The sequence below is a fragment of the Xiphias gladius genome, chromosome 16 (genome assembly GCF_016859285.1).
Source record: "Xiphias gladius isolate SHS-SW01 ecotype Sanya breed wild chromosome 16, ASM1685928v1, whole genome shotgun sequence".
In the NCBI taxonomy this organism is placed as follows: Eukaryota; Metazoa; Chordata; class Actinopteri; order Istiophoriformes; family Xiphiidae; genus Xiphias; species Xiphias gladius.
The window spans coordinates 28,068,192-28,090,652 of NC_053415.1; the positions used below are offsets into that span (position 1 = coordinate 28,068,192).

General features: G+C 39.9%; 1 protein-coding gene across 1 annotated transcript in view; it reads right to left on the reverse strand.

Annotated features, from left to right (window-relative positions):
• The window catches only part of ttn.2 (titin, tandem duplicate 2), a 247,977-nt gene that overhangs the window by 114,575 nt on the left and 110,941 nt on the right, over window positions 1-22,461 (reverse strand). Inside the window, exons 74-92 of the mRNA XM_040148607.1 lie at window positions 20,642-20,713; window positions 19,478-19,522; window positions 16,702-16,752; window positions 16,158-16,553; window positions 15,745-16,023; window positions 14,912-15,181; window positions 14,653-14,792; window positions 14,406-14,532; window positions 12,978-13,244; window positions 12,605-12,871; window positions 12,039-12,302; window positions 10,919-11,058; window positions 10,519-10,645; window positions 9,776-10,042; window positions 8,454-8,720; window positions 7,621-7,887; window positions 5,214-5,353; window positions 4,830-4,956; window positions 1,938-2,080 (exon numbers count right to left, since the gene is read on the reverse strand). Of these exons, the coding sequence (XP_040004541.1) occupies window positions 1,938-2,080; window positions 4,830-4,956; window positions 5,214-5,353; window positions 7,621-7,887; window positions 8,454-8,720; window positions 9,776-10,042; window positions 10,519-10,645; window positions 10,919-11,058; window positions 12,039-12,302; window positions 12,605-12,871; window positions 12,978-13,244; window positions 14,406-14,532; window positions 14,653-14,792; window positions 14,912-15,181; window positions 15,745-16,023; window positions 16,158-16,553; window positions 16,702-16,752; window positions 19,478-19,522; window positions 20,642-20,713 (3,656 nt within the window). The remainder of the gene's footprint in view (window positions 1-1,937; window positions 2,081-4,829; window positions 4,957-5,213; window positions 5,354-7,620; window positions 7,888-8,453; window positions 8,721-9,775; window positions 10,043-10,518; window positions 10,646-10,918; window positions 11,059-12,038; window positions 12,303-12,604; window positions 12,872-12,977; window positions 13,245-14,405; window positions 14,533-14,652; window positions 14,793-14,911; window positions 15,182-15,744; window positions 16,024-16,157; window positions 16,554-16,701; window positions 16,753-19,477; window positions 19,523-20,641; window positions 20,714-22,461) is intronic.

Below are 22,461 nucleotides of genomic sequence, written 5' to 3' on the forward strand. Positions count from 1 at the left end.
TGTAATTACAACAATTAATTTCAAATATAATCTTAACTGGTTTCTGATCTACACTAACAGGGAATAGACTTTTAATGCATTTTAAGTGTTCGATAAAGGTCAAATATTTCTTGTTTTGTAATGAGAGGTCAATGTTTGGACTATAAAATAGCTGAGAAGCTCAACTTTTAACCAGCTACTAAACTGCCTTTTTATTGTTTTGCTACTGGGTGTAGAAAATAAATTGTGATTAAAAGCGATTAAATTAAAGGCAATAAAGGCAAGTTTCTTCAGGTCTGCAGACAGACGGAATACACCCTTCCTGTTTTATTTTCAAAGCTCATATTTGAGTCAAAGTCAAATCTAAAATCAGATAAGCTCTAACGTTGCTGAGGAGCTTGAGCAGTCCGTTTCTCAACAGTTGGGAGGAGTTTGTCTATGTGGGTGTTGGGGGGGTGACAGGCTGAGCTCTCTTATTGATCTCTTGGGGGTCTGTTCACTGGTCATTTTATTTTACAACATCTCATTAATCTCATTAACCACCAAAACAGTAATATTCATCTGATGTTCTCCACATTCTCCAACTAAATCCGTAGCTACACAAAATTCTGTGTATCATTGCTTTTGTTGACTATGTAGTATTAACGCCCTGAAACTTTAAATCTAGTTTTATAGTAAGTGAGATCCATATTCAAGCTTTAACTCTTACTTTAGCCTTCTCCTAAACTGGATGTTTTTCATTTCTATTGTTTTAAACTTTTAAACATGTTCATGTTCTAAGTAAGGTGCTTACAAAATACATTTTGTTGTTTCACTTTTTTGTTTAGTTTTTCAAATGTAACAACATGTAACCATTGTTTTCCCAGTAATAATTTATTACGTGTTGGTTACATTGATATTGACTTTGTTTTTTAAGTACTTTAATTCTTCTGTTTGAGTTTACCAAATAAAAAACTGGTTTAATCATTCAAAGACTAGTTTAACTGAAGCCTGATTAACACTCATCTTAGTTTAAATCAATCCCTGCCAATGCAACCTTGATTTTGTTTTGTAACCAAAGAAAACCAGCCAATAAATATTTGATGTAAAGAAAAGCCTTTAAACAACCAGAAAACAAAACAACTCAGATTTCAGGAAATAGTTCTTGTACGTACTATCGAATTTAAAGACCCTGTAACACTGTTAAATATGTTTATAAATTAATAGGAGTAAACATTTATTTGCTCAATCTGAATCTTATATATAGAGAAAACAAGCAAAAATGAAATGACAGCTATCAAACAGTTGACGTAGCGTGTGAATCTCCACCCATGTTGACCATCTAACATGTATCACATCACTCTTGCACAACCCAGAGAGAGATCATGTGGCTTTGGAAACCTCAGAGTTCTCGGGTTACATCCGATAATTAAAAGTAATCCTGCGTTATGACTGGGTCTCATTTCAGGGGCTGGACTCACACCGAGCTCTTTCCAACTCTTATTTCAGCGTGAAAACGGCAAAGATCTCAACACAACCAAAAACCTGTACGCCACATCGTGTGATTTTAAAACTGAAGCTGTCAAATCGCTCCTGTTGCCACCTGCCCTGCGCCTCAAGCTCCTGCAGCTGTTAAAAATAACTCTGCAGAAACGCTTGCAGGGCAGAAAAGCCTCACTGCCTGTGTTATCTCAAAACCAGGATCGAATGCTCAGCCGGTATCCTGAGCCTCCAACAGCAGGCCCTTATATGAGGCTGGAGCAGCGTAGTGCAAAGAGAGCTGAACATTGTGTACAAAAGGGAAAAGGAAAACACCAGCGCGGGCTCTGGATCAGAACCACAGGAGAACCTGGATACATGGAATATCTGTGGTGACTTTGTAACAGAATATCAACAGGTCTTGTGTTTCAGGAAGTGAATCCCTATTTGTGGCATAGAGACATTGTGAGGACTCAGGTGTCAGGTGTGTTGGGACTTACTCTGTCACTTGGTTCCAGCTTTGTACCCCCCAGGAACCACTCGACAGCGATGCCTTCGTATGACAGCTCGCACTCAAAGGTGGCGGTCTCCCCAGCGGTCACGGTGATATCCTTCAGAGGCCTCATCAGGCCGATCACTCGGGCTTTGGATTGGGGAGAAGACATGGTTAGCCCCCCCCCCGAAAAACAGGTCAATAGATCCAAAAAATCCCCAGAGAGAAACGGCTAATCCTCAGTGGCTAATCCTCATGGTGTGGTTGAGCTGAAGGCAGGCCGCTGGAAGCCCTCAGGACAACTGAAGCCAGCCACCCTGAGACTTGGCATTGGGGGCCAAGCTCATTAGCATACGACCTGCCATCAGATGTATATGGCCGGCAGAAACCAGTGAGACATGGGGTTGCGTCCTACCCCCTGCCAATCACTGCAAACCTGCTCTAGATAAGGCATATGACTTCTAAAATAACCAAGGGGCCTGATTGGCTGAGAGCCCACCTCTGCAAAACCCATCAGGGGAGGCCAATCTGCTCCTGTCAGTCACCAGCCAACAATTTTCCTGGAGAATGTGGAGCTCCTCACAGGAGTTACCCAACGTCAAACTGCAGAAAATGCCGACACGATACTTCATCCGCTGCCTGCGTCGTAACGCTGACATGTAACCGGTGTTCTGGGGGTTTTGGTAACGCGGGCCAAACTCAGATCCAGGATGTCAGATTGGATTAGCAAGCCGCATCAACTATTTACAACAGGCTTCTTCACATGCCTGAATTCAAGACTCTTAACAGCCAGTTAAGGGCCATCTAGTGCTGGTGGCAGCGAGCTGCCAGTGTGAAGAGTTTACAATTATTATCTGCTCTGCCATAATTATCTCTGCAGACTGACAGGGAGCTGTCAGGTCTTGATTTTTAACACAAAATTTTAAAAAAAAAATCCAAAAATTCATTAAAAGTTACATATACTGCAAAACAATCTCTCCCTGAACAAGTGATTTAACCTTTTGAAAGTTCAGTTTTTAAAGTCGTACAGCCTAGAGGGGCATTTTTAGCTCCTTTATGTAGAAAATGCACTTTGTGGTTCACAATAGGCCTTTGACACTTTCACAATTTGTTTTGAAGCCTAAATTAGAGCCCAGACTCAGGTTTTCTGCCTATTCTGATTAAATGTGAAATGTGAAAACTGGTTGGTTGAATTTGTTTTTTCTACTGAGCTTATTTTTTTTATTTAACCTGAAGCAAGAAACATGCAAAACTATGTCATTACTAGAACTTTGTGTTCCTGAGTCAGTAGCTGAGATAATTTCACCTATTTCAAGTGGAATTATCTGACAAAATTTGCTGGGTTTTATTGTAGTTGCATAAAAAACAAGCGCACGAATGAATGACTAGTTAAGATGGAGGTTTTGTTGCGTGTACAATATATTAATTTCCAGTAGGTTAAGTGTCTAAAGTTCTAAGTCGGCAGGGAATTTATCAAACGGCAGGTAACGTTGGGTAACAGTTTAACCAGAATATATTTTCCACATCAGGTTTTTTTTGGGTGTGCCCTGGACGCTTCAGATAAGTTTTTTGTCGTAACAAACGACTCAGATTTGCTGTAACCTTCTCAACAAACTCACTTGATCTTTGTTTGATAAGATAAAACGTCTGTGACCACTCATGATGGAGTTCAACCGGCTGTACTGTATCTCAGCTTGGTAACTGGGGTTCCCCTGATGTCCACCAGAAGCTTGAGCGGAGCGTCTCCCTGGCGGCTCTCCTCTCACTCTGCTATCTTTACGCTCTGGCTCTGTTTTTGTCGGAGCAGCTCTCGTCTCTGTAGTGTGAAACTAACTTCTGGATGTATATAAATTCTGATATTTACTGACAATTAAAATGAAATGAATCGTTAATAATGGATTTCATTTGCCATTGACTTTGTTTTTATAGACAAACAGGAAAACTACTTGTTCTATTTTGTTTTGTTCTCTTCTCCTCTGAAGTCTGTGAAGCTGCAGAGGCAATGTTACGGATTCCTTCTGATAAAATTCACTAAAGATCAGACGGCGTGCTGTGTGCAGCAATTAAAAGCAGTGATGTACAGAAACAAAGTATCTGTTATCAAACGGATCGGAAATGAGCTACAGAAGTGTAGCTCAATTTGCTATAAAACAAAGAGATTTCATACAAAAAGTCAAAGAGGACTTTACTCAATGTCAAACTATTTCTTGAAGGTAGTGCTTAGGACAGGGTTACAGCAACTCTCATGAAAAGGCCTTAAACTGGAATGTGGTAAATCTTAGTCAAATCCTTTTGAGAAACAACCTGTACCATTATTAATTCGATATTAAATGACACCAACTATTTTACTCAGAAATATCTGAGTAAGTATTTTCAGTGAATATTTTTGTCAGAAAATCTTATGATGAATAGTTTTTTACTGAAGATATTGAAAGTGTGTTGGGTTTTTCATCTACTTTTCTCTTTTTCCTTTTTCATCCTTCCTCCTTTATGTTCCTCATTATTGTTTTAATGCACAAAAAGTCAGTTTTTACCCAGAAATCAACGGTAACCGGTCTGAATGGGGCCACCACCGCCAGCTTTCTGGGGTTGACTTGAGAGCCTCAAAAAGCTGATAAAGATGTGAGCCCAGAGTAACCAAGTAACATCACCCTCTTTTTTCCTCCCCCTCAGCCAACCAATCAGGATGAAGAAGGTCCTCGTCTCATGTTTTTAACAACATGCAATTTACTTCATGAAACGACACCAAATTCAGTCAATTAGATGACAGTGTGCGTGTAAATGTACTCGGATCCAGAGACAAACTGTCAAGAAGAGGAGTTCCAGGGGATTAATAGCTGACCACCAAAACATGTTTTTAAAGAGTGTCTGTGATCTCTGTCAGTGTTATTTCTGTCACCTTTGACCCTGAGCTGAGCTGAGGATCTGGCATTCGCTGCCGAGAAGTCGACACCTCCGGCCATGTCCATTCTGCAGTTAAAGAGGATCAACATGTGTCGAGGTCCCTCCTCCTTGATCTCCACCTCCTGAGAACAAACATTCACCGTTCAAAGAAACTTTTGAGACGAGGTGACAAGAGACTGCGCTCATACTAATCAGCTCCCAAAGTCCCAGATTGTGATGAAAAAAGTCGTATTGAATTTAAATGAACATACTGTAGCTAAATTCAGCATTAATGAAGCAAAAGGAAAACTGCTCTGAGAAGAAGTGGCGTTTTTTTTCCTTCGCCGGCTTTTGTTCTGGTTCAAATGAAAAGTAAGGTGTCATCAGTGTTTAATCTTACAGCAGACGGCTGGAGTGTCTCTCCCTTCAGTTTCCAGGTGGCGTGAAGCTCCTCCTCAGAAATCTCCGTCTCAAACATGGCCGTCTCTGTCTCTGTGACCTCCACGCTGTACAGTGGACGAACAACCTTGATGTCGCGCTCTGTGGAGGTTTAAAAAGACGTTAGAGGAAACCAAGCAGAAGGTGAAGCTGACGGAAATCTCTGAGAACCCGGAGAACATCAGGCGAAAACAGTTTCATGGTGTTGTATACAGTGAAACAGACAAATCTGTTTACGATGATCGACGGAGGACATACAGTGGACATGAGGACGTGACAGTTTGGGCCAGTAGCTGACGCTCTCATTCAGAGCGACTTACAGTTTGCGCAAAAGCAGAACACGTTGAAATAACTCCTGACAATAACCCAACCCTATAAAACATCTCTACGCTAAGAACAGATATTCCATGAATGTCTTTATAATTGAATTATTCCTGCTTACGAGGACATTTATGAACTATTTTAATCAGATTGACGATCCTGGCAAAGAGCCTGGGTCCAAATGTTTTTCTTGTTAGCTGTTAAAATCAACAAAAAGTGCAAACATTTGAAACCGTGAATCTTCAATTAACATGAGAACTTTATCATCAGCATAATTTCTTCTTCTTTTGGTTGGAGGTAGCAGTAGTAACTAGCACACTAAGCTTATAAAGCAGCGGAAAATCAACAGTTCAAACGTTTCATCTGGTGTTATGATTAGATTAAATTCACAAAAGAATAGTTACCGACATTAAAAAAGTAAAACTGCACACAAAAACATTATATTATTATATTATAAAAGTTAATAAAGGTGTGATTATCAAGATTTATAAGAGCTCTTTTTGTGTAAATTGGACTTAAAGTATAAACTTTTAGATTTTGTAAAAATATACAAACACATTTACAGAAAGGTTGAGCTCTTAATCCTACGCTTGTTTTTATGTTGTTCCTGCTTGTTTTTTTTTGTTATTTTTGAATTTGGTCTATTTTAATTTTAAAAAAAGTTAAAGTTTACACAAAATAACTACAGAGGAAATTTTATAAATGTGTTATTAATATTATCAAGACGATATTAACAAAGTTTTACAAAAACTTGCTTTTACGTTATGTGTGCTTGGTTTTGCTTCAGTTTTGTTGTATTTTAAGAGTTAAAAATAGAAATCTAGCCCTGCAAAATGGCTGAAAATTCCACCATAAATATACATTATCTCTTGTAAAATATAAATATGAATAAAACACAAAGAAATAAAAACAATTCAATTACAAATGCACAAATGTCTATCTGAATATTATAACATGTATATAAACGCTAATATGGACAACTGAGATAGGAGACATTAACATGAGAACTTTATCATCAGCATAATTTCTTCTTCTTTTGGTTGGAGGTAGCAGTAGTAACTAGCACACTAAGCTTATAAAGCAGCGGAAAATCAACAGTTCAAACGTTTCATCTGGTGTTATGATTAGATTAAATTCACAAAAGAATAGTTACCGACATTAAAAAAGTAAAACTGCACACAAAAACATTATATTATTATATTATAAAAGTTAATAAAGGTGTGATTATCAAGATTTATAAGAGCTCTTTTTGTGTAAATTGGACTTAAAGTATAAACTTTTAGATTTTGTAAAAATATACAAACACATTTACAGAAAGGTTGAGCTCTTAATCCTACGCTTGTTTTTATGTTGTTCCTGCTTGTTTTTTTTTGTTATTTTTGAATTTGGTCTATTTTAATTTTAAAAAAAGTTAAAGTTTACACAAAATAACTACAGAGGAAATTTTATAAATGTGTTATTAATATTATCAAGACGCATATTAACAAAGTTTTACAAAAACTTGCTTTTACGTTATGTGTGCTTGGTTTTGCTTCAGTTTTGTTGTATTTTAAGAGTTAAAAATAGAAATCTAGCCCTGCAAAATGGCTGAAAATTCCACCATAAATATACATTATCTCTTGTAAAATATAAATATGAATAAAACACAAAGAAATAAAAACAATTCAATTACAAATGCACAAATGTCTATCTGAATATTATAACATGTATATAAACGCTAATATGGACAACTGAGATAGGAGACATTAACATGAGAATTATAATTATGTCTCCATTGCTTCTTCAGAGGTCATAGAAGTGTTTCCATATACAGTTATAATGATCACATGAAGATGTGTAGGGCTGGATTATCCTCAGGTGTTATGATAATAAATGACCAACATTACAAACATTCACAGTGAGACTGCAGTACACAGTAATGAAGGATGAACGGGAGATGAACAGCGGCCCAGACACAGGCGGGGTTTCGATGAATGGCGGTCAACGGGGCCTGATTCTGCAGTCGTGACCGAGGTCTGGGGGAGGGGCCGGATCACCGCAGGTTTTACCTTCGATGTTCAGGTCGGCTGTGGTTTTGTCGGTGCCACAATCGCAGGTGTACGCTCCCATGTTGCTCTTCGCTGCCTTCTTGATGACCAACATGCGCTTCTTGCCGTCCGATTGGAAGAGAATGTTCTTGGATGGAAAGATTTCGTTACCATCTTTGAACCACCGGACCTCGCCGGCAGCTTTGCTCAGCTCACAGGACAAAATCACCTCGTCCTTCTCAACGGCGGTGTAGTTCTGGAGCTTGAATGTGAAGTACAGGTCGCCTTCTGCAAGACGACACCAGTAATAACCAGTTAAGAGTAATGGTTAAAAACCAGTTAAAACCACACACAACCAGGTAAGCAATTGTCCTGCTGACTATAATGCAGATATGTAAACTTTCTCAGTGCCTGTAGAGAACAGATAATGATAGTTTGGGATGTAAATTAAAAGGGGATGTTTACCCTAAAAATAAATCACCAGGGTATTACTATGGTACCTCAATTTACATTGGTAAGTATCCAAAACTAACTTAACTTAACTAACATAAAAAAAAGGAAATTCACTTTAAGGGCAGACTTTTCCTTTAAAGCCACAATTAAAAGGACTTTTAGATGTGTCTGGATGTTTCTCTTATTTGAACAGGATTTTAGAACGGACACAGTGAATCACTTGTAAACTTCTGGGATTTGTTTGGCATTTACTGATAAGCGGCTAGTTTATATATAAAAGTCATCAATTCTGAGTGTATGTCTTCGGTATTGTTTCTGGGAACTTAGATCATGACCTGATCATTTCTACAATCCTGCCTCTGACGCTTTTCTGCTGCATCCTTCTAGAAAACGACACTAACCGAGCACAGTGAGCATGGCCTCTGACGTCTTGCCCATGGCCTCGACTTTGATCATGGAGGTGTCGTCGATGGTGACCTCCTTGAAGGCCAGTGTGTGGACTTTTCCGTCCTCCGACATGTGCACCATCTTGCTGGGGTGCAGACGGATGTCATTTTTGTACCAGACCACCGGGATTTTTTCGTGAGAGAGTTCAACGCTGAACTCTGCAGTTTCTCGTTCCTTAACAGTCACGTCTTTAATTGGCTTGATAAATTCGAGGCGAATACCTGACAAAAAGAAATTGCATATACATATATATATACAGAGAGACTTATTTATACAGAGAGAGAATTAAACATAAAGTTGTAACAAAGTTGGGAAAACACCAAAAGATTAAGATTATAATGGGGATGATAAGTCCAAAAGGCCATGCCTAAAAAGTGCCTTACACTCTCTGTGATCAAAATGTAAGATCGGCACTTTAACTGGTCACTGTTTCTGTGCTCGACTTATTCAAACGTACGGAATGAATATCAGCCAAACGCCTTTGAATTGGACACAATTCACAAAATAGTAAACAGGCATTTTATGACCAGTCCAAAGTCCTGCTAGTATCCCCTAGAGGCTGCAGTGTTCGTCACAGCCCCAATATGAAAGTGTCGGGACAGAAAAAACAACATTCTGATGATTTAGCTAGCCTTAGCAACCGTAAAAACGAAAAATATGCCTTGGGGGTGATGCTACAGGAAATGGGGTCAGTAAAATCTAATGGGGAGCAAAAATGGGGTCGGGACATTTCATGACAATCTGCATGTTAAGTTTAAATTTTTCTTGCATCCAAGTAAAAAATTTGGCCTGATGGTGGCGTCAGAAGAACGTGAGGTGGTCACAATGTAATTAGGAATGGATTGAACCTGCTGCAGGGATTTACTCCCATTCAGACACAAGAGCATTAGTGAGGTTCCAACACTGATGTTGGGTAATAAGATCTGGCTCTCAGTCTATGTTCCAGTTCATTCAAAGATGCTGGATAGGGTTGATGACATGGCTCTGTGCAGGTCTCTCAAGGTCTTCTACACCAAACAACTTCCTTTATGGAGATGTTGTTTTAAATATTGTATGCTGGAGCATTAACATATCCCAACACTGGAACTAAGAGGCCTCGACCAAACCAGCCATTTAGTCTCGTTGAGAGGTTTTGTCATTGAAAGGCTTTTGGCAAACACTCACACCATTTACAGCCGACACGAAAGGCAAGGTTTTGCTCATACTTAGGTATGCCCTCATGTACACATCACACCATTTCTGTGTAATGAAACTGAAATGGTCTGACTCTGTTTACCTTTAATAATCAACTTTCCAGATGTCCTCTTATCTTCAGCCTCAAACATGTATTTGGCTTCGTCTTCATATTTGGCAGATTTTACAATAAGAGTGTGCCTCTTTCCCTCTACCAGGAGTTCATACTTGTCATCGCTTGACAACTCCTGAGATCCCTTTAGCCAACGGAAGCTTTTGGGCTCTCTAGAAATTTCCAGTTCAAACTTTGCCTCATCCTTTTCGTACACGTATACATCAGCCAGAGGTGTAATGAATGAGATTGGGAGTTCTGTTGAATCAGATAGATAGAGTTAATATCAAGGTGAAGATTGAGTGCTCAGGAATAAAAACTTCGGATCAGTTGTGTTTGGGTAAGTTAATGAAAATCAGATGGATGTGACTTGCCACACTCAGAAAAACATAATAAAAATACACGTAGGCTCAATGGTGCAAAAAGAAATTTCAGCATAACAAAAAAAGATGTTCTTGGTAACCCCATCATTCATAGAATCCAGCTTACTATTACATTTTATTCATCAAAATAAGTTTGGGTTCATTTTGATTTGCAGCACCCAAAAAGTAGGGAGACGAGAAAAACTTTCAGTAAAGTGGAAGAAGAATAACTTTTAAAAATAAAACGTTAAGCAAAAAGAATACCCGCTCAAGCTTTTCATTGTCATGAAGAAAACCATTAGCGCGGTGCTTTGCTTGGAAAATGTGTAAAGATTCTGCACAAGAAGGTAGTTTGAGGAAGTGAACGCTCACCCTTCACTTTCAGGTTTGCAGAACACTTGGCGTTGGCAGCGGTAAACACCACCTCGCCTGTCTGAGGCAGTTTGCAGTTGTACAAGACCAGAGTGTGTTTGGCACCATCCTCCACAATCTCAATGTCCTGCAGATGGCCGAAAAACTTCAGCATTTCAGCAAAAACATGAAGACTCAAGGAAAAGTGATCATCGAAAGAGTGGTCAATTCACTGTCATTTGTTAGCGAATGAGAAATCAACATTCTCATATCTCCATATCTTATCCTGACAGGTTGGATATGTGAAAATTTTCAATACTTGGGATTCTTAACGAAATCCACATCCAGATTAAGTAAAATGAAAGTGAATCAAACCACGGGTAAAAGAAAAGCTGATGAGATGTATTTTAATGAGACATACAGCGGATGGGCTGAGGACCTCTCCGTTCAGTTTCCACTGGCCATGGACATCATCCTCACTAAGCTCTACTTCAAATCGTGCGGTCTCTCCGTCAAACACTTCAGCGCCATACATCGGTCGAACCACCTTGATGTGGCGAGCTGACGTTTAAGAGAGGGGACAAAATTCTTACTGAAGGTGTTCAGACATTTAAATAATCAACAAAATTAACATAAAGACACATACACAGTACATAATACACACACACATTTATATATATATATACACACATGTATACACACACATACAAAAATATAGAAAAGACAACAAACAAACAGATTGAGTTGCCAAGACATATTTGGCTCATAATTTGAGCCTCTGCTTTGGCATTACAAAGAAACCTTAAGTTAAGGGCCTACATAGAAATCTCGTTTATTGTGCTGTAGCAATTTTCATTAAATCTGAAATAACCAAATGGCTCTCAATGTTGGCTCCAACAGTTGTAGTAAAAAACACTGTGATGATCCAGATTTGCAAGACTGTCTATGGGCCAGCATATTGGTACTGAAGCTAGACGGCTACAATACCAAGTCAAATAATCTGGTTGCAAAAGGAAACTTCTGATGAGCCGTTTGGTTCTATACGGACTGATTAGATAAGGGAGTTGCCACAGTTCATCAAACAGTACTGAGGAACAATAAGGGGATTTATTTCCCTAAAATTGTTAGCTCTCTTATGGGAACCATGAAGACTTTCTGAAGTGACACACAGACAATAACGCAGAACAATAAGAGACCCTGCAATATTAAGGTGACAATCACGGTAGAATAGATTATAGCTTCCATGACAGCCTTTCTCTGGAAACGTTTATAGTGTGTTTCTGCCATTTTCGGAAGGGTGGAATGATGAGAGACACCACATACAGGTGTTGACAATGGTACTTAAGAAGTGTCGAGCAAAAAAGTGCTTTGAGCACAAAAACTGCAAAAAAAAAACCAAACAAAAAAAAAAAAACGAGTGATGGGCCATGAAGTGTAGTTAGGGGGCTGTGCTGGTGAAGGCTAAGCTAAAGAGGTGCATCAAGAAGGGAGGAGTTGCCTCAATAGAGGTGAGAATCAAAAATCTTAAACAAACTCTTTACCTTCAATGTGCAGTGTTGCAGTTGTCTTGTCTGTTCCACAGTCACATACGTACTGTCCTTTGTCTTTGTCCCCAACTCGCTTGATGACAAGGGTTCTGCGTTTGTCCACAGCCTTAATGGCCACCATCTTAGAGGCCTTGATCTCAGCCTCATTGTGGTACCACATGACATTGACGTCTTTGTTGAGCTCACAATCTAGAACCACCTCGTCTCTCTCCACTGCAGTATAGTCCTGCAGCTTAACCGTGAAGTACGCATCTCCCTCTGGAATGGGGACATTTTTGGGTGACTCTCTATTGCACATATACAACACATGTAGTATATGGTACAAGGTAAACAAAGAACAACACAGACAAAAAAGACGAAGGAACACAAATGCACGACATAGAAAAACAATTTCTTACGGCACAGAACACAGACTTGTCTTACAAATACAAAATAAGGTTGTTTAGTGGAACTTGCAATGACACAAACATGGACAAATTGTAGAAATGGTTGTGGGGACGAAGAAGAGGAGACACAGCATGAGGAGGACAGAAAGAAGACATATTTTACTCCTGGTTTACCTATGACCGTCAGGTTGGCCATGGAAGGAATTCCTTTGGCCTCAGCCTTAATCTGGCACGTATCATCTAGAGTCACTTCCCTTATTTCTAGCACGTATTTTTTTCCGTCCACATGAGTGACCACTGTTCTGCTCGGATGAATTTTAACGTCGTTCTTGTACCAGGTGACGGGGATGTTCTCATGAGAGAGTTCCAGCTCGAACCGAGCTGTTTTGCCTTCCTTTACAGTTTGGTCCTTTATCGGTGAGATAAATTTGAGCCTGATACCTATAGTTGTATTGATAAAGCATATTCATATGAGTTAGCAACCAACTCAATGAATAATAATATATGTTCTGTTAGTTATGTCCAGTAATGGCAGTCCAGCACTTACCCTCCACTTTGAGTCTAGCTTTTGAAGTTTTGCCCAAAACCTCAATTGTATAATCATCCTCGTCATCAAACTCACAGCAGTTTATGATAAGCATGTGTTTCTTTCCATCATCGATGATGTCATACTTTTGGTCTGGGCTGATGATGTCAGCCCCTCTATACCACATGACCTTAGAGACATCCTTCGTGATGGTGCATTCAAACTTAGCCTGTTTCTTTTCAGGCACAGAAACATCCTTCAGCGGGACAACAAAGTCCATTTCGATTTCTGGGTTAAAAGGTGACACAGGTATTGTACATCAACAACACAACAAAACACAACAACAGCCCAACAGTCTACAGCCGGTGGCCAGTTTACCAAGTACACCCTTGTATGCTGTAGTGGGTTGTAACCCTCTACGGCTCCAGAAGTTTATAGAATCATACCACAGAGATATGAGGGGGTATTGGGTATTTGTGAAAACGTTCACCAGTTCGCTGATGGTATACACAGCTCACCCCATCTTATCCTCCAGAAAACCTGTTGGAGACATCTTCAGGTTGTCCAGGTCATCTAAGCAAAATGGCATCACTTTGCATTCCCGGGATTGTTTAAGAAGCATAGCCATGGAGGACTTCATGTGATGAACGCTAAAATGCCGTCACCAAGGAATGTCATCTTGCTGGTAACATGGCTTCTTCATGTTTGACGCATTCGCCAACAGTTTTTTCACAGGGAAGGACCAGTCCACCATCTTGGTCAGTTGGCATCAAATTCCGGGTACAGTTTTATGAGAATGTTCATTCTCCAAGCCGTTCTTTTTCTACATTTCAAGTCTTCATTAGTTACCTTCAGTTTGTGAGTGCTGGGGAAAAGCAACCATTTGCTGCCATTCTAACATTAAATCAAAGAGTTACTAAACTCTATTATTTTTGGTAAAACTAAGGCAATGGGATTTCATGTCTGGTAGAGTGACTGATTCATGAACACGGTGTTGGTGTAAATAATAAACTGGCCACTTTACTTCGGTTTAACATAAAACATTTAACCACAGACAGTACAAATGTACTGTAGGGTGACATTGCCACACACATTTTCACACTTATCTCAAATCTGACACCAGACAGGATTATATATCCACTGAAAAAGACTGTAAAACAAAGAGAACAACAAATACAGGACACCATTTTCATTGTGACCACCAGAAATAGTTGGGATCCCATGTCAAAATTCCTGTTTGTCTTCCCGGGCTGCATAAAGTGTCCAAGAGAAGTGCAAATAATGAATTTACCTCCTCAGACCTATTAAATAAAGATCTAAGGTCCGCTCTCAGATGCCATTATGCTTTATTTTATTTCCCACGGACCTTATGCCTTTATTTTTACAACTAATATCCTAAAACCATGGTACACTTTAATTCCGATCTTGGATACCAGGAATACATCTTACCTTTGACATTGAGCATTGCAGTGGTTATGGCATTCAGAGCCTGGTAGGACACTTCTCCGGCCTGATCCAGCTGGCAATTTTTCAGTTTGAGCCTTCGAACTGCACCCTCCATTTGGATGTCGCACATCTGATGAATACATTACAATACATTTATACATAAAAATATTTAAAATTAACATGCAAATGTATAAATGCATGCATCAAGTCTTAAGTGGCACTTAACAAAAACAAGTCCGTCTAGTCTTACCGGGGATCTGGTCAAAACCTCTCCTTTGAGCTTCCATTCCCCTGGAATATCCTCCTCAGAGATCTCTGTCTCAAATATGGCATCTTCCTTCTCAACCACCTCAATGCTGACCAAGGGCTTCAGGATCTGAGCCTCCCGCTCTGAGAAAGAGGTTATATTAGTACTCATAAACTAACTGATAGAACCAAATGACAGAAAGACAGGTAAAGTATTTGAGTGGCTCAAGTTAAAAGAAAGGTAAGTAGGCAGACAGATAAACCTCCTAGTGTTAGCTTGGCAGTGTAGATGCGTCCTTCCACCTCCATGGCATATTCTGCTACGTCATCAGGTTGACAGTTCTTGATAGTGAGTGTCAGCTCCTTTCCATCCTTCTTGATCTCAATCTTGTCAGAAGGAGTGACCTCATTCTCTCCTTTGAGCCACTTCCAGTTGGGGGTGTCCTTGAATAGCTCGCATTTAAATGTAGCAGCAGCCTTCGGTTTCACATGCTGATCTTTCAGCGGTCTCACAATCCAATCTTTGATGATTTCTGTAGGAGTTAAACATTGCCTTGTACCATTACAGACACAATGGAAACCATTAATTAATATACTAAATATTACTAAAATGTAATCGGAACCAGGGCAGAAGAGCCAAAATAGGCTTAATCTTAGATTAGTTTATCTGATTTAAGCTGGTTTTCAAAGATTTGAAGTAATGTTTGATGTTTGAAGTAAAGTTTATGGAGAGAATTCCAAAGTTCTTCAAAATCTGTACACGCAGTGTCCAAGCCATGAATATGTGGATATCTGAATTTAGCAGCAGGACATCTGGTGACAACAGTTTTGAACCGCACACCAAAATGTATATGTGCATGTGTTGTTCAGAACAATCTAAAGATATAGTTGAATGTCATTAAAAAGAAATAAAAATGATTTTTTTCTGAACGACTTGTCTTAAGTTAATGTTAAAAAAAAAAAGCGCTAAACATGGTGTCCTTAGGTACTACGACTGCCATTCCTACCCTACATTCAGGTCCATTCCTTGGAAAAAACCACTATTGATGTTTAGTTACTGTATTGAGGGATGTGTACAATGACCTCTTTTTCTTACCAGTTACTTTGACCTTTGTTGTAGTCTTGATATCCTCCTGGCCAGCCACTTCACATGAGTAGGAACCAGCATCCTCCTCTAGGGAGTTCTGGATGGTCACAGCGTGTTGCATGCCAATGACATTGATCTGAATCTTGTTGGCCTTTTTCTGCAGGATCTCGCCATTCTTCTTCCATATCACATCTCTCTCTTTGTTCAGCTCACAGGTCATGTACAGAGGCTGACCCTTAAAAGCTGAAGTCTCCTCCTCCAGTTCTTTGATCCATTTGACAGGTAGCTCTGTGAGGAGATAAAAAGGAAAAGGGAAATTTGACATTGGCTAGTGCTTTAATAGGATTATGAGAGTTATTATTTTTGGTCCTCAGGAAACCAAGTAATTTTGCCGAGATTTTTAAAGTAGAAAAAAAGAATACCTTCAACAATGAGCTTGGCTGTGCATAGTATTTCCTTGCCAGCATTTTTGGCCACACAGGTATATTCACCAGTGTCGGACAGCTGGACATCAATAATGTTCAACTTGCGATCTTTGCCGTCAGAAGTGAACTTGTGCTTGGGGCTCTCACGCAGATTGCTGTCATCTTTCATCCATGAAGTGGTGGCAGTGGAGGGCGAGACCTCGCACTCAAACACAGCAGACGAGCCAATAGACTCGGCTTCCTTCAGCACGATGTCCTTAAGCTTCTTGATGAACTTCAGAGGGACAGCTTTGAGCTTGAATCCTCCGAAAGGTTCCTCCGGTGGTGGGGTACCTCTTCCGCCAGGCCTCAAGCCGCGGCCCCTGCCTTCTCCCGGGGATGGGGTCTTCTTGGCTAATATACAGATTGAAAACAGTCAATATAGATTTAAATTGCAAAAAGGATTCTGTGCCATCACCGTACAGGATGAAGAACGTAATGGGATTTTTTTGCTGAGAATTCAGAGGCACAGTTCAAAGATTTAGTAAGACAATAGACTTACGTTTCAGCCCTCTACCTCTACCTCTTCCTGCTTCCTCTACTGGTTTTCCCTCTGTTCAGAAACAATGAAAATAAATTTGCTGCACACAATGTAATCGTATGTCAATGTCTCTATTAACATGCCATGGCTGGGAGATATTGTATGTAATGTCAACTTGAATGGATAGGGAAATATGAAGTGACTGTGATGGTAAATTTATGAAATAATGACATTGAAATGAAGGCAGACAAAAAAACGGAATGATAAAAATGCATTATTTAAATTTTACACTGATGTAGCTTTCAAACCGTGAAGAAATGGAATAACAGAAATGTAAAGATGGTATGAGTAGGGAGAACACATGTTGGACTGATGAGAATGGTGTAATATTGAAATGGCAGACACACAAATGACATGACAGAAATTAAAGAAAGCAATGAATATGATCAGACAGTTTGACAAACAAAATGATCATTAAAATAAATACAAGAAAGACGTGGCGCAAATCGCCTAACACTTAAGATATGGTGGGGTAAAGATGATTTAGATGGAGGCATGATGGTGGGAATGGGTAGAGATTATTCAGGGCATGAAGGGAGGGTTTTTCTCGGTCATCCCCAATGAGTTGGGGCCGCCACCATCTCACCTCTCCTGGTCACCCCTGGAACTTCCAGAGCACCTTCTTCTCTTTCACCTTCCCAGTCCTCGGAGCCGTAACTCTCACGAGGGACCAGCTCCCAGCCCCAGGCCTCTTCTTCCTCCTGCTTGGCCTCTTCCTCAGCTTCAAACTCCTCTTCAAATACCTCCTCCTCCAGCTGGGTCCCAACCTTCTTCATCTGCACAGCTCTAGGAGAGACCTCCTTCACCAGGGGAAGCTTCCCTTTACCCGGTTTTGCTGGTTCTGCAGCCTTCTCCTCTTCCAACTTCTTTGGGACCTTTTTAAGAGTCACAGCTTCAATAGTGTCTTTTGGTGAAACAGTTTTAGGAACCTTTTTGAGTTTATCAACACTCAGCTTCCTCTCAACAGGGACTGCCTCTGCATCTTTAAGCATCTCAGCCTTAGGAGTTGGTGTTCTCTTCAGCTCAACCTTCTTGAGCTGCTCCACTGGCTTCAGAGCAACTTCTTCTTTCTCTTCTTTGGCCTTGGGTGTGACACCCTTCTTCAGCTGCAGAGGTTTGGGTTCCTCAGGAACCTTCTCAGGTTTCTTAACAGAAGCTGGCACAGGAGACACCTTCTTCTCTGCTGGAACTGCCACTAACTCTTTTGGCTTCCCTGGCTTCTTCTCTAGAGCTTCTGGGATCTCAGGTTTCTTCGGTCTAACCTCTGGTTCTCGTTCTTTTGGCTTTTCATCTGGACTTGTGCGACGACGGTGCAGGTCATCAGTTGGTTTCCTTGCTTTCTCCTCTGCTGGTTTCTTCTCAGGTTCAGCATCCTCTTTGGAAGGCCTGGAAAAGGGTTTCAGCTTAACGCTTTCTATCTCCTGTTCCTGTGTTGGGATTTTCTTCCCCTTGGTGGGTGTTTTGACCTCCTCTGGCTCTTTCTCTGGAGTTTTCTTTTTATCTAATGGCTTTGACACCTTGGCTAGTGGCTCCTTTACCTCTGAAGGTGCTTTCTCTGTTTTTTTGGCGGGTTCTTTGGTTTCTACCTCTCTGGGGATCCTCTCTCCTTTCTGGAAAGGTACAGAGTCTCTTTCTGGTCTCTCCATTTTATCTTTCTCTGGCTCCTCCGCAGCTTTATCAGGCTTCTCAAATGGTTTTAGTTTGACTACTTCTGCTTCCACTTCATCTGAAGACAATTTTTTCACTTTCTTCAAGGCTGCACTTGGTGGGGCAGGCTCCTCTTCCTTTGGTGCCTTGGGAGATTTCTTGAGAGAAATCTTATCTCCTGGTTTCTCATCTTTTGGGATGGGTTTCAGGCGGGTCCATGCATCTTTAAGAACCTCTGTTTGTTCCTTTTCTTTAGGTTTAATAACTTCTGGCTTTTTCACCACATCTGCTTTCTCTCGAGGCTTCCTCTCCCCCACAGTTCTCCTGGTGACGAATGACATCTCTATAGTTTCTTCCTTATGCACCATGTCCTCAACTTCGAACACAGTGGTCTTGGTCACCTTCTGAGGTTTTTCCTCTTCTTCAGCCTCTTTAGGTGGAACTGATGGAATCTTCTTCAGTTTGATAATCTCCTGTTCCTCTTCAACTTCCCTCATGACTCTGGTTGTATTCCTCAAGGTGGGAATCTCAAACATCCCATCCTCTTCCAACTGAATTTTACCTTTTTCGAGCAGAACCGTTTCTAAGGCAGCAAAGGTTTGACATTACTTGTTGACATTTATCTAATGTTACACACACACTCAATACGTAGAAAACTAAAAAGATAAATGTAAAAATACAGAGAAAATAAAAAAATGGAAAAATCCTTAATAATTATTTTTTTAACACCTAATTCAAGAACAACTTCAGATGATGTGACAGCAGACAAAACCGACGTACAAGAGGACAAAGGCAACACAAGACAACTTTCACAGAATACAGTTAAAAACATATACCGTTTATATATATATTTAATTGTTTTGATGTGTGTAATGAGCCATATCGTGCTAATTAGTGGTCAACTCCTCGATTTTCTGTAGACAAAAGGTGACCCAACATGCCCATTTGATGATTTGAAACTCAACTGTGAACCAGGTGTAGTTTTAGATTTGGGGCACTATAACAGAATAAGTGGTGAAACTTTATAGCCTGCAAGTCTTGCAAGTACTGTATGTACTGAGGTAAAGTGAGTGGTAATTGGTGCTCCTACCTTTCTTAACTCCTCCCGGTGCTTGGACGGGTCCCTTGGTTTCATCTAATACAGGGGTATAGTTCAGAAAGTTGTTACTTAGGCCATTAATTGGTCATGAACAATGGAATTTCACTGGTTTAAAAATGGGACGACCTAATGAAAGTGTAAGATTTATCATCAAACAATCAGAAATAATAAATATTTTAATACAGAATGGGAATGACAAGTGATAAAGTTGTGACTAAATTACAAAGTAAAGTTGTCCGGTATCACATGATTGAGTTGAATGGCATGAAAAATAGTATCATAAGCAAAGATAAAAAACTGAAATGAAGTAAAATTGTGTTCAAGGACAATTGTGACATGCTTGTGTTGGATTCAACGTCAATGAAGTAATGACCAAAAAACAGAACACACAACATAGCCAAGACCAATAAACCTGGATCAGACAAACTCACACTGTAATCAACAAAAACAGTGAAGACATACAAATGGTTGGTTATATAGTCAACATTTGCAATGATAAAATAAGATATGAAAAAGATGAAAAGGGCTAAAAAAAACCCCAAGAAAGAGGATTTTTCCCTCTCAGTCCAAATACCTCTAACTGTCTCAGGAGCTATCTTTTCTACTATGATTGGTTTCTCTTCTTCCACAGTTGTCTTCGTTGGTTCTTTGGCCTTCACAACAGGCTGTGGTTTGATCACTTCATGTATAAAAAAAGAGGGAATTGAAGTATTATAACGTATCACCGAAACACATTGTCTTTCTAAAAGCACACAAGGTGTTGGTATGGACTCATTAAGAATGATTGTCTGGATACCTGGCTTAGTTTCTTCTTGTGGAGTAATTCTCTTCTCCAACTTCTTAGTGACTTCAGGGTGTTTGGCAGCTTCTTGAACTTTTACAGCAGGCTGCAGTTTGCTCTCTTAAAGTACAAGGCATACAAGGAATTCAACAGAAAGCTTTCCACAAAAATGCTGATGACATAAGGCTAGTCTATGTTCATATACACCTTGTTTGCTTTCTTTTCTTTCCATAGTACTTCATTCTCTTCAATGACTTAGGTTATATGTCGGCTTTCTTGCAAGTAAAGTTTCAAAGATTCATATTTGCTCAAGAGTGACACTCTTTTACGAATGTCTTAAGAAAACCCTCACATTTAAAAGAGAAGTTAGGTACCTTTTTGAAGAGCAGCTGGCTTTACCAGTGGTTCTTTGACTTGTGGTGGTGACTCCTTCTCCTTCACAGGAACTTGAAATGAAATTATATGACAATTAGAACCTCACTAAGACTGATGGGGTGAGCACTGAACCATGCAAAGACAAATAACACAGAGATAACAAAGAAAATTCAATGAAAATGTGGAAGACTGAGTTTAAAGATTTCCACAAAAACATCTCACCTCACCTCATCTGTGAAAAAAAACATTTTCTCCAGATACACACAAATACAGTGCACATAATGGACACAACAAACATATAATTAGAAAAAATGATGGGGAAAAACCCAACATACAACATGACACTGTGGTGGTTTAGATATCAGGTGATAAGAAACCAAAAGACTGTCTCAGTCGACAGCATGGCGGTTCTTCACAATGAGCGAGAATACAGTTTGTGCCCAAACAAAATGGGTGATATGATATGGATATCCTCTTGAAATGATGACGACAAGGAGGTATGATCTGATAAATCCTTAAGAGGGTGATAATAGGGAGGTGCACAACAATGTTTGGTGCTCAGATCAAAAAACACGTGCTCGGTGACATAAAACATTTTTCCCTATATACCTCTGGAAGATTCTTGAAGGGACACATTTTCTTTCCCTTCTGGTACCAAAGACAAAACCCTTGTTTCTATGATGGACTGAAGCCCTTGAGCTTCTCCCTCCTTTCCGGTTATGGTTTCAACTTCCTGAGGATGCATGTATCGGACGTCTGCTTCCAGACAAGATTGTTCGACGTCTGATTCCCATTTCCAGGTGGCACCTTCCCATAATTCTTGAGCATCTGTTTTGCAGTCAGCAGTCTTTTTCTCAGTCATCTTTGGCTTGGTTTTATCTGTTACTGAGGGTTCTGTGACTGTGGGCCCATGCCAAGGCATCCCAGCAATATCATCTGTTAACTCCGTTGTCATAGGTTTATATTTTTTGTAAACCTTCACTTCTTCGACTGTCTCTTGGAATTGATACATTTCCTCACTACTTTTCATGGGCGTAACTAACTGCTCAGTTTTTATTTGTTCTTGCTCAATGACTTTCAGGTCTGGTTTTTCTTTTTCGTGAAATTCTTTGACGATTTTAGCTTTTCCTGTCACTGTTTCTTCCTTGATTTCCTTGGGTTTAGCCAATTTCAGTTGTCTTTCCAAGGCATCCTGCTCAATTAATGACCCTCTTGGTGTTGCCTCCAACACCGATGTAGCTGTGGGTTGTCTTTCAACTTGTTCCTGTCTCCCTTTCATTCCTTGTATGGAAGTAACTTTGGCAGCTTGGTCCTCAATAGTGACTGTTTCTGGCGATTCATATTTATCTTTCATGTCTAGTTTAGCTGAAATAGTTGTTCTAATTTTCTCTTTGAGAATTTCTGTTTTGGTAAACTTTTCTGGTCTGTCATCTACTATAAGTGATTCTCTAGTTGTCACCTCAGTTGTAGGCGTTACCGCAGCTTTGCTTTCAGTGTGTTCCAGCTTCATCTTTGTTCCTTTAATAAGACCAACTGTAGCTGTTTTATCTTTAACTTTGACTATCCTTGACTGATTTTCTTCTACAGTAACATCAGATTTATCACTTTCAAGCAAGGTCTGTTTTGGAACCTCTATTGGAGTATCTCCAACAATTCCGTCAATTCTGGTGTATTTTTCTGAAGTATCTTGGCCTCGGAGTAATTCTTCAGCATCGGACTCTGCTGTTGTTTTATGTCTTACAACTGGAAAAAGTGTGGTAGTTTTGTCACCAAATATTTCAACCTTCGACTTGCTTTCTTGCAATGTAATCTTTTTGGT